Source organism: Meles meles, chromosome 21 (genome assembly GCF_922984935.1).
Source record: "Meles meles chromosome 21, mMelMel3.1 paternal haplotype, whole genome shotgun sequence".
Lineage (NCBI taxonomy): Eukaryota > Metazoa > Chordata > Mammalia > Carnivora > Mustelidae > Meles > Meles meles.
Window position 1 is genome coordinate 43214898 of NC_060086.1, and position 13015 is coordinate 43227912.

A 13015-nucleotide genomic window follows, 5' to 3' on the forward strand; every position below is an offset into this window, starting at 1 on the left:
TCGTTGCTGTCTGCATGCGGCCTGAGCGCGGGGGTGGAGGCTGCTGCGAGACGCCCCCTGCCCAGCCCCTCGCACGAGGGCCCATTCTCAGCTCACGGTTTCGTCTCTCGGGGAATGACGTCGCCCATTCCGAATGGGGAGAGCAAGGTGGACCCCGAGAAGATGTTTGTGGGGACACCCAGGCACTGCGAGGGGGTTGAGAGCGGGCACCGCCCCTGTGCTCTGTCCCCGACCCCCGCACACTGTCATCCGCCCCGCTGACACCGGGCATCACGTGGAAGGGGGCGCTTGGCCTCGTGCTCACCTTTGCTGAGTGTCTCCGGGCGTGCGGTCCACCGGAGCCTCGCTTTCCCCGCACACTTCACGTCTCACGGCTGCGCCCCCTCCTGTCCCGGGCGGCCGTCCGGGCTGCTGCAGGGTGCTGTCCGCCCCGGGGGGTCTCGGGACCACGTGGCCGTTGCTGTGCGCACCCCCCGGGGACGGTGGCGTGTGCGGGTGGGGGGCTGCTGAGGTCTGGGGCCTGCACGTCGTCCGTCGTCCTCCCCTCTCTAGACGGGGTCACGGGCCCTGGCACGCTGCCCCCCTCGCCCCCCGCAGGGGAGGGGAGTGTGCCCGTTCCTCCCCACCCTGCCGCCCTCCCTGCGGGACTGGGGGGTGGTCTCGTTCAGTTTCTAGTTGGTGTTTCCGGGAGTTTGGATGAGAGCCGTCCTTTCAGCAGGAGGAGGACTCGCCCTGGGTGGGGGGGTGGGCGGCTGTCCACCCGCCCGCGGCAGCACCACAACCCGGGGACCCTTCCGGAGCCCTGTCCCCTGCACACAGGCGCCCGGCCTGGGGGTGCTCCAGGATGACCCTGGCCGTGGCCCGGTCGCCGCTGACGCCCACACGAGGCGCGTGTTCGAGGTTGGGCTGCTTCACACTCGGGGTTACAGGGCCCCTTGCCCTGTGGCCTGGGCTCCGGGAGCCAGGATGCGGACCCCTGCCGCCCGCCAGGCCCGCCGGAAAGGGCCGGTTGCTGGTGCAAACTGTTCCTGTGCTCCGCCGATTGAGGAACTCATTCATTTTCGGGTCCTCTAGAGTGGGGGGTAACGTCGCCTTCGGGCGTGTGCGTTCTCTCGGGCCGGCTTTTCTGTGCAGACGCGGTTGCGCGCCTACACACATGGGGCGCCGAATCGAACGCTTGTTGTCGGGAGTTTTCTGGGCTCTTCAGGCCAGAAAGAACTTTCTAGAGCCAACGTTCACCTCTCTCCTTCCAGTCGTCGGATGCAAAGATGCACATTTAATCTTGGAGTCTCTAGAAATGACCTCTGTGACTGCAGCTGTCCACCGGCTTCCCTCCCTAGCCCTGCCCGCTGCTTCTGCAGCTGCCCGGGGCGGGGGACCCAGGAGCACGGGGGACGGGGCTGCCGGCAAACAGAGCGGGGAGGGCGCCAAGAGCCACACCGGGTCACAGGAAGGCAGGTGTGACCTCTGGTCACAGGAAGGCAGGGGGCCTGGTCTTCAGCGCCCCGGCTCTGCTGGAGCCGCCGTGGCAGACCCTCTGCCCGCCTTCCCTTGTGAGCCCGGACCTAGCACCGCGGTCCCGTGTCCACTCCAAGACCTGTGGAAGGAAGAACCCGGAGAGCTCACCCCTCCCCCGCCATCTCACCTCTTCGGGGTCCCCTCCCTCGATTGCCGGCCTCATATACGTACACTCAACCCTTCTTAAAAAATGATTTATTGCAGAGAGAGCGAGAGAGAGGGAGAGAGAACGAGCAGGGACGGGCAGAGCGAGAGGCTCCCAGGCAGCCTGTCCCCCCAAGCACCGACCTCCATCCATGACCCTGAGATCCCAACCTGAACCGAAACCCACTCAGGGGCCCGACCGCACCCCCCAGGGACTCCCACACTTAAACTTTCTTAAGATCAGGTTGTGGGGGGAGAGACCAAGGGATGAGATCCAGAAGGGATGGACCCAGAAGGCCCTGGATTCCTTGAGATGGGGGTGAGGGCCCCGACCCGGGGAGTGGGGAGGGGGCCTCGGACCCCCGGCTTCCCCTCTCTGGTCCAGGGAGCCAAGGAGCGCAGCCCATCAAGCAGGGGCGGGTGAGACCTTTTACTGGGGAGGTCAGGCCACCCGTGCAGGGCGGGCTGAGCCCGAGGGGGTCGACCCTCCCACCACCACCAGACCCCGCTGGGCTGGGAAAGCATCCCCGGGGCCAGGGGAGGAGAGTACCTCGGGACAGGACGGCCCCCAGGAGCCGAGTGAGGGGTGCCAGTGGGGAGAAGGGTCTGCACTAGGGAAGCGAACTGAGCCAGGACAGCGAGGGCCCTGAAGTGCTGCCTGTGGGGACCGGGGAATGACACCAGGGGCTCAGGGGTCCTGGGCTGGGCTCCTCCAGACCTGCCCTGCTCCCCCACACTGGGTGTCGTCAGGCCCCCTGGGCTCCAGGAAGGGTGGCCTCGGCCTAACTGCTACCACCCCAACCAGGCTGGCAGGGGCAGGTGCCCCCTCCCGAGGTGCACTCCCCAGGTGGGGGGCCATCAGGCTCAGCATGCGCCCCGCACACAGACGTGAGCTACTGTGGTCCGTCATCAGGACAAACGCTGAATACACCTGAGCCTCAGCTCCCCACCAGAGGGAGACAAGCGTGTGCCCCGAGAACCCACACCCCGGGAAATCGACAGGAAAGCTCCCGGGCCTTAGTTCCCCCGCTTGTAAGAGGGGGCCGCTGACCTACAGGGTCTCAGAGGGACCCTCCCACCTGGACTGTGACCTGCAGCTGAGCAGGGGGTGGGGGCAGGTGCAGGCAAGTCCGGCCCCTCCCAAGCCGCTCAGCGGTTCAGTCAGGAGGGCCCTGGCCACACGGAGGACCGTTAGGAAGGGCCCGCCCTGAGCCAGGCAGCTGGGCGCTGTGCCCATCTGATGTGTGGCGGAGATCACGGGAGCCCGGGGCGGGTGTGGGGACAGGGACTCTGGGGACGGCTTCCTGGAGGTGGGGGGCACCAATCCCCACCCCCGGCTGGCTGAGGAGAAAGCCACGGTTTGCACACAGGGCACCTGGGGTCTGACCTGGTCCTGCTGCGGTCTGTGTCCCTGAGCCGGCCACTCATCGCCAGATGAAGGGCAGACAAAAGCCCACGGCTTCGGGGTGCGCAGGAGCAAGAGGGGTCTGCCCCTTGGCCCCTCCTCGGTCCCTCCCCCGCACCATGGGTGTACGGCGCTCCCTCTACCCCCCGCCCTGGGCCGAGGCATGCAGGGCTCAGTTGCCCTCTGACCCTTCAGGCCCAGCCATCGGGAACCTGGGGCACTGTGAACCCCTGCCCAGCTGGCTGTACCTGATGGGGGACCCTGTGAGTGGCTGGGGGAGGGCAGGGGTTCTGCCAATTCTGTGGGCCTCCGGCTGGGGTCACTTTCCCAGCAACTGCGTAGCTGGAGCCCCTCAGCTGGACACCCTGGCCCCAGGGAACCTGGGGCTGAGACGAGAGTGAGTCCCTGGAGGCTTGGTGTCTGTCCTGCCCATTGGGGTCAGAGCACAGGACTCTGGCCTCTGCCAGGTGGGGCCCCCCGCCCCCCCTGCCCCCCAGCCCCCCCCAGAGGTGGCTGCGGTGGGCCACAGCCGGGTTCCTGCGGAAGGGCCTGGAGCCCACCCTGGAGCTAGTCTGCACCTGGCTCAGCCGCCAGCCAGCACGGTCACAGCCATCGCCGCAGGGATCCCAAGTCCCACCCTGTCTGGGCCATCCGTGGCAACTCTCATGCCTCCCACGAGCTCTGGGCCCTGAAAGGCCAGTAGGGCACCAGGCCCGTGAAGGTCAGCGCCAGAGCCTGGAGGGAGGGAGCTGAGCCGGCGCCCTGCAGAGCCTCAGCAGCTCCCCCCAAGGACCCCCCCCCCAGCCCCTAGCACCCATCCATGCCTGGAGCCTGGCAAAAACTTGCCCCGAACTCTCCCCAGCACGTGAGTGGTAACCTGTGAACTTGGCTCCTATGGGGAGCCTGACTACTCCCTCAGCCCCCGAGGGGACAGGCTGAGCCTCTCGGGGCCGTGGCTGGTGGCACAGCCGGCCACAGCCCCGCAGCCCCCAGCCCTGCTCTCGGCAAGGCGACGAGTGGGGGTCCCGCCGGAGGTGATCCAGTACATTTCTTAAATAAGTTAGTATTTATTCCACTCGGCTTTGTCTCCCACCCCCGCTTCGGTCCCCTAAGAAGCCAAATGTCCCGTATCATATTATTGCAACGTTTAACCTGAATTTATGAAAGGGCCACGAGATGCAGGGGGTCAGTGGACACCTCAGCCCGGGCCCAGGTGGGGCCGTGCAGGGACCCCACCGCCGCACGACGTGGGCGCTTCTGGAACACCCGAAGGCAGAACCGTGGGGCGTCAGAGACGGTGACGAGCAGTGGACAGACAGGTGAGAACTCAGACCAAGTGCAGTGCGCGTGGCTGTGGCGGCCCCGGGGACCAAGCAGCCGCCCAGGAGGGCACAGGTGGCCCCAAGCACGTGTTCCCTAGAAGACTGAGTGGGTGTGAGGACGGGGCCGCCTCCTTCCGGTTGTTTCCTAATCTCTGTCGCAGGGACACGGCAGCTGTCGGGGCCCCCGACCAGGCGCGGGCACGGCCTCAGACCATGGTGGCGAGCTTGGAAAAACCCACCAGTTGGAGTCGGCAGGCTGCAGGGCAGCCCCACCCCGTGCTCTGCTCCACCCAGACCCGGCGTCGGCCTCGGCCTCCCTCCCCGGGCGACGGCCTCACGGGCCTCTCCGCTGCCGCCGGGCCCGCGCTGGGGACCACGCAAGCCCCGCCGGCTGCACACCGGCCCCGCTGCTCAGACCTGGGTGACACCATGCTCTGAGCTACACGGGCCTGTCTACACCGTCCCCGGGGCTGGGGGTGGCTGGGGGGGACCCTGCTTTCTTTGGGGGGCTCTGGAGGACTTGGAGGTGCGACCCCCATTCCTTCTCTGGGGGGTCGCTGGAGGACACAGGAGGCTCTGTTTTGTGGGGTTCAGGAGGCACCGTGGCCCCTGAGAAGGAAGCCCTGGGTTCTGGGGCCACATTGTGGCCACCGTCCAAAAACGGGCCACCGCCAGGGCCCCCTGCGTCCAGCGGCTCGAAGGCAAAGTTGGGGACGGTCAGGTGTTCTGCGCGGCAGGCGGCCTGGGCCCGCCGCTCCCCCTTGGCTCCGGGGTCCACCCCCGCCCCCTCCACGGGCTCCAGGGAGTCCTTGTGTGGCACGACCTCACAGGATGGGGTTCGCCGCCGCAGAGTGGTGCTGCTGCCCTCGGCTGGGGGGGGCCGTGCCGTGCCCTCGTCCTCCACGGGCGGGTCCACGGAGATGCAGGGGGGGCTCATCTTCTTCTTCCTGCGTGCCCCCAAGGCTGGCTCGGCCTCTGGCGCCCGAGCCTTCACCTCCCGGGCCTCCGGGGGCCCGTCCCCGTCCCCCTGCTCCCCGGAGGCCCGCCTCTGCTCATCCGCCTGGCCCGGTTGTTCCAGGAAGCCCTGGGCGTCCACGCGGTAGAGCCTGCACGGGTCTGGGTCTCTGCCGCCCCCTCCGCGGGCCGCGGGCGAGGCTGTGGGGCTCCGGGCGGAGCTGATGATGTGGCTGACCTCCTCGTCGGTGGGATCTGGGGTCTCGGCCTCCTCCCCTCCCGGGGCCGGTGGCCTGCTGGAGACGCAGCGCTGTCCGAATGTGTGTTTGCGGGTGCGGATACTGCCGGGCCGTGGGGACCGGGGTGGGGACCGTAGGGAGGGCCCCAGGGACGCCTGCCTCAGAGGGGTCTTCCTGCCAGGCTCCCCCCAGCCTGGGCCACCATCCCTGGGGCTGTCAACGTGTCCTTCCTGCGAGTCCGAGTGCATGGCCTCCTGCAAAGAAGGACGCGGGATCGGATGCGGAGAGGGGCCAGGCAGGACCCCCCTCTCACAGCCGGCAGCTGGAAACGCAGTAACTACGCTCCCCGCTCCCCGGGGAAGCCCTAGCCTGGGCTGATGAACTCCGCAGGAGGGATGTGGGATCAGCCCTGCTACGTGTTGAGAGCCCTGCGGGGCGGGGGGAGGGGAGGGACGACACTCTGGGCCCAGCCCTGCCTGTGCCAAATACAGGGCTCAGACTGGGGCCACGTGCAGGTGCTCCCCACGGGCACTGGTCATGTTGGCGGGACAGTGAGGATGGGGGGCTGCGGGCCGAGCCCCTGTGGACGAAGCCTCACCCTGCCCACCCCCTGCCGAGAACAGGGGTTGTGGGGAGGGAGAGGGTCTGAGGCCATGGGGCTGGAGTGATCTGGGGGTACAGGTGAGGCTTGGGGGTGCCGCCAGGCCGAGGCCGCTGCCCAAGGAGATGGGGTCCCCAGGGCCCTGCACTCTGTCTCGGGTTCCAGGGACGCACGCCTGCTCTTCTCCTTTGGACGGGGAACCACAGCAGAACCCCCAGGTCTGGGCTGCAGCCCTGGGGCAGCTTCTCCTACCTGTCTGTAGAGCAGCCGGCTGAGGCTGGGGGAGCGGGCTGTGCCCCGCGGGGACAGGGTGTGGAGTGTGTCGCTGTCCCGGGCCGGGGAGAGGGTGGCCGTAGAGGGAACCTGGAGAGAGCTGCTGGGCTCCCCGGGCGGGGGGTGCGCGGAGGTCGCCGGGCCTGGGGCAGGAAAGCGAGCGCCCTGAAGCGGCCAGCACCCCACCGAGGCCCGTCCCTCCTGTCCCGCCTGTGTCCCCAGGCCGCCTGGAGGGGCCGTACCAGCAGCGTCCGCTTCCCATGGCGGGCGGGGGTGTGGGGCCGAGGCGGGCGCCACGGGCCGGAACATGTAGCTGTCGTTGGGCAGGGACAGCACCCTGGACACGGACACCTTGCGCACCACCAGAAGGCCGGGGGCGTCCGGGTTGTGCGGGGCCGCAGGCAGCGGGGGGCTGGCCGGGGGCCCCGGGGCCTCCTCCGGGTCCGGATCCGCATCCAGCTCCGCGTCTTCGCGGGCCTCCTTGTTGCTCTCCTCCAGGTGCTTCATGAGCACGGCCACCACCACGTTGACCAGCACGAACTGGGCCACCAGCACGAAGGTGACGAAGTAGACCGGGGAGATGGCGGGCAGGTAGCTGAGGCAGTGTTTGTCCTCGCGGGCGCACTCCCGCAGCGTGTCCTGAGGGGCGGGCCGGCGGTCAGGGACCGGGAGGGGCGCCCCGCCTCCCGGCCCGCAGCCCCCCGTTCCCAGGGGGACACCGCCGGGCCCACGCCGGACCTTCATGATGCCGTTCCAGTTGTCCCCGGTGGACACGCGGAACAGCGTGAGGAAGGCCATGCCGAAGTTGGAGAAGGTGGCGTGCCGGCTCAGGCCCTCACAGGGGTTGTCCTCGCTGCACTCTGCGGGGAGACCCTCGCCCCATTAGCCCACCAGCACGGCAGGGGCAGGGCACACCCCGGCCCTGGGGGAACCCTTCTGACCCACTGTGGGCCCCGCCCTCCCCTGGGGAGAAAGTCCTCTTCTCTGAGGGTAAAGGGCCCAGGCAGGTGGGCACGGGGCTCTATGGGGGCTGCGTCCTTTCACAGTGGGGGCGGGGTGGGGGGACAGGACTGTTCCCCTCGCACAGTGGAGGCTGCCTCTGGGCCTGGAGCCTCAGACCTGGGGCTTTCCCAACGGACATGGTCCCTGCGGGTCCACACGCCAAGCCCTCTGGGGCACGGCTCAGCCCCAGCAGAGGGCTCCCCTGCTCCGCAGCCTGCCTGCGGGGTCGGCATGGTCTCGGGTCTCAGCAATGGGACAGGGGAGGAGGCACCGTGAATGACGGGCCAGGCCCCGAGTCGTCAGTGCTGGGATCTGGGGCACCAGCTGCCGAGCTCTGGGTAGACCTGAACTGGGACGACCACGTCAGCCACCTTGTGGACAGGCCCACCGGGGGGTGGGGGTCTGTTCCGCTAGACCAGGTGCCCAGGAGACCCCCCAGGGGCTCTGCGGTCACAGGAAGCCCTGCCAGGTCCCCGCCTGGAGCCTCGGGCCTGGGGAACGAGGGAGGACAGAGGACAGTGTTTGTACCCCGCAGAGCACACGAAGTTCAGGAAGACTCGAGCACGCATTCGTGGCTGCACAGGGCGTGTGCGTGTCCCGTGTGCATGCGCGGAGATGCTCCCGTGTGGGCCTGCCTGGCCAGTGCCCCGGGGCCCGAGCCCGCGGATGGGACTGTGCACTCACCGAGCCTCCCAAACAGCTCCACCCCCAGGGCAGCATAGATAAAAAACAGGAGCATGAAAAGTAGGCCGAGGTTCCCCACCTACACGGGGAGAGAAGCAGAAGGAGGTCAGGGGCCGCCCCAGCCCCTCCCCCCGCCCGGCACCTGGCGCCCCGCCTTGCTGGCCTCCCCCGCGGCCCAGCCAGGCTCCCCGACACGGCCTTGGGGCTTTGCTCTGGACCTTGCATCCCGGGCCCCTGAGCTCTGCAATCCCCTCTCATCCCGGCTGACGCCCAAAGCCTCCCCCGCGGCACCCCCAGCTCGGTGCCTGCTCTCCTCACACGCCCGTGCACCTCGGGCCGCAGACCCCACTGCCCGCAGCGCCTCTGTTCTCGGGAGCCCCACCGTAGGACTCCGCACAGGGCCTGCTTCCAGCCTCGGGGGCCCCACGGGGGTCAGCTGTGCGGATGGAGGGGGCCCCCAACCCGTCCCTTGCCTGCTTGTGGGTCTTGCCAGCCTGTCCTCCTCCCGACTCGGCAGGGCACCCTGTGACCCTGCCCCGCTCCTGCCCTCCTGTTGCTCCCACAGACATGGGCCGAGGGGCTGCCCAGGGCGTGGCTGGGGGCCACAGAAGGGAGAGAGGTGGTGAGGCGCGGTGGGGGTGAGCGAGCCGGACAGGGGGACAGCCGGCACGGCTGCACGGACAGACAGGAGGACACAGGGTGGCTGAAGCGCCGGCGGGCTGGCAGAGGGACGGCACAGCACAAAGGGGACCCACGTCTCCTTCAGCGGAAGAGGCCTCAGAGCACCGGGGCCGGCGCCTTAAGCGCACCGAGGGAGAAGCCGGGCCTGGCTCCGGAGAGGATCGGGACCAGTGGCCGACACGTGGTCCCCTGAAGTCCGGCGAGCGCATGGGGACCATGTCCCCTGCTTGCCGCATCCAGAGCTGGGCTGGGGGCACTGGTTTCCAGTCTTTCGCAGACAGGCTGAGGCCCCGAGGACGCTGGCCCCCACGTCCTGAGCTACGCTCAGCTACCTGCGAGCCCGAGGCCGTGAGCGCCACCGCGCGTGGCCCCCTGCGCGCCCTCGGGCAGGGACGGCGGCCCAGCCCGTGGCCGCGGACCTACCTGGGGCAGGGCTTGAACCACCGTGTCCAGGAGCGCCCGCATGCCGGTGGCCATCTTGAGCAGCTTCAGCACTAGGGCCAGGAACCAAGCATCAGGATGGGGCGTGCGGCCTGGGCCGGGCGGACCCTCCCTCGTGGGGGGAGAGACCCGCATCCACCCCTGTCCCTTAAACTCCCTGGCGCCACACAGCCCCAGCGCAGAGGCTGCAGGGAGAGCGGGGGAAGGACACGGGGCCGGGGCTGGGAAGACCGGCAGCAGGGCAGCTCCCCGCCCCCGCCGGCCTCCGCGTAGCGGGAAGGGCGGGCGGGCGGCCTACCGCGGGCGATGCGCAGCACACGCATGATGCGGATGATGGTGGGGTTGATGGGCAGAGCGGCGCTCATCTCGATCTCCTCCAGCGCGATGCCCAGGACGGACAGCAGCACGATGGCCAGGTCCAGCTGGTTCCATCTGGGCGGGGCCGGGCTGGGCTGAGCGCCGCCTCCTTGCTGCACCCCCACTCCCCTGCCCAGCCCCCGTGCTCCTCAGGTGGACCCTCAGGAGGGTCAGCTCTCGCCCGACCCCGCCCCAAGGACCCTCCCGGCCCTGGCCTGGCCCCACACACCTGTCCTTGAAGAACCTTCGGAACCCAAAAGCCACCAGCTTCAGCGCGGCCTCGAAGACGAAGACGACGGTGAACACGTAGTTGCAATACTTGAGGGCCTCGTCCAGCGACTGCGAGCAGAGCGTCAGGCTGCGGAGGCTGCCGGCTCGCAGAGCCCCTGTCCGGCTCGGTCCGGCTCGGTCCGCCCCCCCCCTCCTCTGCATGCAGGGCTGCGCGAGGCCCCAGAGGTGCGGCCCGGAGGTTCCCTTGTGGTGTTCTGAGCCTGCAGGTGGGGGGCACCTGCCCCTCCCAGCCCAGAACCCCGGCCCCACTGCACCCGGCACCCACCCACGCGCCAGAGCCTGCTGAGACCATTCCCTTCCTTGCAGAGGTGGGGCAGGGAGAGGAGTCCCTTCTTTAGAGCAAGGCAGGGACACAGCTACAACGTCGGTGAGATTAACCGCCTTCCACCCGGCCAGCTTGCTCCTGGGCAGCCGGGCTCCCAGATGTGCCGCCAGCCAGGGCTTCCAGACTGGGCAGAGCCCTTCGGGGTCAGTGGCCCTGGGAGCGTCACCCACAGCATACCTCCACATACCCTGGGAAGTCCGGGCAGGGCTTGGACAAGGCCGCAGACCTGGGACCTCCAGGAGCGCGGATCCAGGCCACCCCCCAGCGCCGGGTCCCACCCAGGGGCCCGGGCCTGCCCCCACCCCGGGGAGCCTGTGCCCCCGGGCCGTCCTGGAGGCAGGCTGAGCGGGCCCCTCCAGGCGCCGGGCCCCACCTTGGGCTGGTTGTAGTGCTCCATGGACATGGTGATGACGTTGACCCCGATGATGAAGGTGATGAAGAGGTCGAGGTAGTGGCTGGTGCACAGGGAGTGGATGGAGCGGCGGGTTGGCGAGTACTCCGCGTAGTAGGGGCGGCGCTGGGCCTCTGCGGGGAGAGCATGTCCGTGAGCTGGGGCGGGGGCTGCCTGTGCCCCGGTGGCACTGGGATGTCCCTGCGTGTCTGCTGGGAGGGCTGCAGCATGGGGACTGCTGGGGGAGGGCCCCGGGCTCAAGCACGAAGCATTTGCCGGAGCCTGGAGGAAAGGACTTCTCCCAGGAAGGGGGTCCCTTCTAGGTCGGAAACGGCTCCCTGTGAGCCCAGCTCCGACTTCTAGCTGGAACCACAAGCTAGGGGCTGGGGCAGGTCATTGTGTGATCTCCTGTGAGCCCTGGCCCCGAGACGGGTGCTAGGTTTGGGCCAGGCAGCGGACACCCCACCTGGGCCCTGGTCGGTCCCCACCCGGCCAGGGGCTCCCAGGTGGGCCCTGTGGTCCACTCTCCTGGGCTCACGTCGGGGTGCAGACACCTTGATGAGGGACACTGAGCAGACAGGGTTGCTGGGCACGGAGGCCCGCTGCCCCCTGCTCCATCTCAGCCTAGACACGAGCTACCTCTGGTCACCAGGCCCACAGTGTCTCCCCTCCTTGTACTCTAAGAGCTCAGTGGCCACTCCCTGCTGTCTGGGCTCTGCCCAACCTCTGGTCCATCTGACGTCGATGGCCACAACCTGGGGAAGTCCTGCGCCAACCAACGGCTCTGCCTGCACTAAACCCTCTGGAGCTTGTCCAAGAACACTGAGCAGCGGGGGAGCGCACAGCTACCACCGCTGGGCATGGGAACAACCCTGGGCCACAGAGCCCTGCGTAGGCAGCGCCCAGGGTGGCAAGAGCTACAGCCGCCCTGGCCGGATGGCCCAGGGCCTGGGAGGGCAGGGGCTGATGGGCACCGACCCCTCCCTGGGACCCTCATGCCCCTCGGGCTGGCGTGCAACTAGAGAGATGGTTCAGCTCGTCAGGCCAGCAGCCAGCCAGGCCAGGCCAGAGCCAGGCAGGCGGAGCAGCCACACGCGGGGGCGGGGGGGGGGGGGCGGCCAGAGCGCAGAGCTGCAGGCACGCATGCAGCCAGGCAGAGGGCCGGACCCAAGCTCAGAGGCAGCAGCACGACGCCGGGCAGGTGAGCCAGCAAATCCTCTTCCCTCCCACTGAGGCCCGGCGCCCACCCCCCGCCACCCCGTTCCCGTCTGGCAAGCAACCCCGGCAGGCCTGGCACCAGAGCCTGCAACGTCCACCCTCCCCACGACAGCCACGGGGGAGCCGAGGCCAGGCCGCCCACAGCCCCATGCGCGCGCGGGCAGAAGCGCGGCTGACACGTGCAGGGCCGGGGTGGGGGCAGATACCTGGGCTGGGGAAAGTGCCTGGAAAGACAAGGAGATGGTCTGAGCTGGCCTCGGCGGGGTTGGGCGAGAACTCCACACGGGGCAGCCGGGCGGGGACGCTCAGCAGGCCCCTGCTGCCCCCAAGCTGACTGGGACTTCCCTAAGACCCTGACTACCTCTGGCAGCTGCGCTCGCGCGACCCGTGACCCCACAGCTGCGGCCGTGAAGACCGGGGGGTCTCGTTCACGTCCTGCGCCGCTCGGGAGGAGACCCCCTCCTCCTGCCACGTGGCCCTCCCCGCCCCGGGCCGGGCATCCGGGGGTGCTGGGGTGCTGGGGCCGGCGCCCAGATCGCAGGGCACAGGCACGCGGGGACCGACCGCCGCCAGCAGCGCCTTACTCCTGCGCTTGCGCTGCAGCCGCCGCTGCCGCTTCTCCTCGCGCCGCCGCGCCTCCTCGGCCTCCTGGTGCTGCCGGCACTTGTGGAAATTCTCCACCACGACGCCCACGAACATGTTGAGCACGAAGAAGCTGACGATGAGCAGGAAGGAGATGAAGTAGAGCAGCATCCAGGGGTTGTGGTTGGGCACGGGCTGCAGCACACAAGCGACACGTGGGTGCCCGCCCCCCCCTCGGGGCACCCCTCCCCGAGGACGGCGCGTGCCCTCCGGGGTCAGAGACGGGCCGAGATGGCGGGAAACCCTGAGGCCGGAAACCAGCCTCCTGGGATGAGGTTCCTTGAGATGCCCCGGAAGCCGGGGAACAGGGGGTCCCTGTGGGAGGGGGCGCTAACCCCCGCTCCGTACCTGCTGGTCGATGCCCACGGCGTCCAGCCCGTCATACATGATGTTCACCCAGCCGTCCTTGGACGACAGCACAAACAGGGACATCAGCGCCTGTGGGGGGCGGAACGAGGCTGGTCACCGCAGCTCCGCGTCTACCGAGGGGCCCACACCACCCAGGCTGACGGTGGAGCCCGACCCCA

The 13015-nt window shown here is 69.1% G+C and overlaps 1 protein-coding gene across 4 annotated transcripts in view; it reads right to left on the bottom strand.

Annotated features, from left to right (window-relative positions):
- Window positions 1-1748: 1748 nt before the first annotated feature.
- The window catches only part of CACNA1H (calcium voltage-gated channel subunit alpha1 H), a 57090-nt gene continuing 45823 nt past the window's right edge, over window positions 1749-13015 (bottom strand). For 3 of the 4 annotated variants that reach the window (XM_045993377.1, XM_045993374.1, XM_045993375.1), the window contains 12 exons: window positions 12837-12926; window positions 12431-12623; window positions 12053-12070; window positions 10611-10762; window positions 9851-9960; window positions 9563-9696; window positions 9247-9317; window positions 8143-8221; window positions 7195-7316; window positions 6699-7095; window positions 6436-6599; window positions 1749-5836 (listed from right to left, as the gene is read on the bottom strand). In XM_045993377.1, the coding sequence (XP_045849333.1) occupies window positions 4829-5836; window positions 6436-6599; window positions 6699-7095; window positions 7195-7316; window positions 8143-8221; window positions 9247-9317; window positions 9563-9696; window positions 9851-9960; window positions 10611-10762; window positions 12053-12070; window positions 12431-12623; window positions 12837-12926 (2538 nt within the window). In that variant the 3' untranslated portion in view covers window positions 1749-4828. The remainder of the gene's footprint in view (window positions 5837-6435; window positions 6600-6698; window positions 7096-7194; window positions 7317-8142; window positions 8222-9246; window positions 9318-9562; window positions 9697-9850; window positions 9961-10610; window positions 10763-12052; window positions 12071-12430; window positions 12624-12836; window positions 12927-13015) is intronic. The other variant, XM_045993376.1, reaches the window with a different exon arrangement.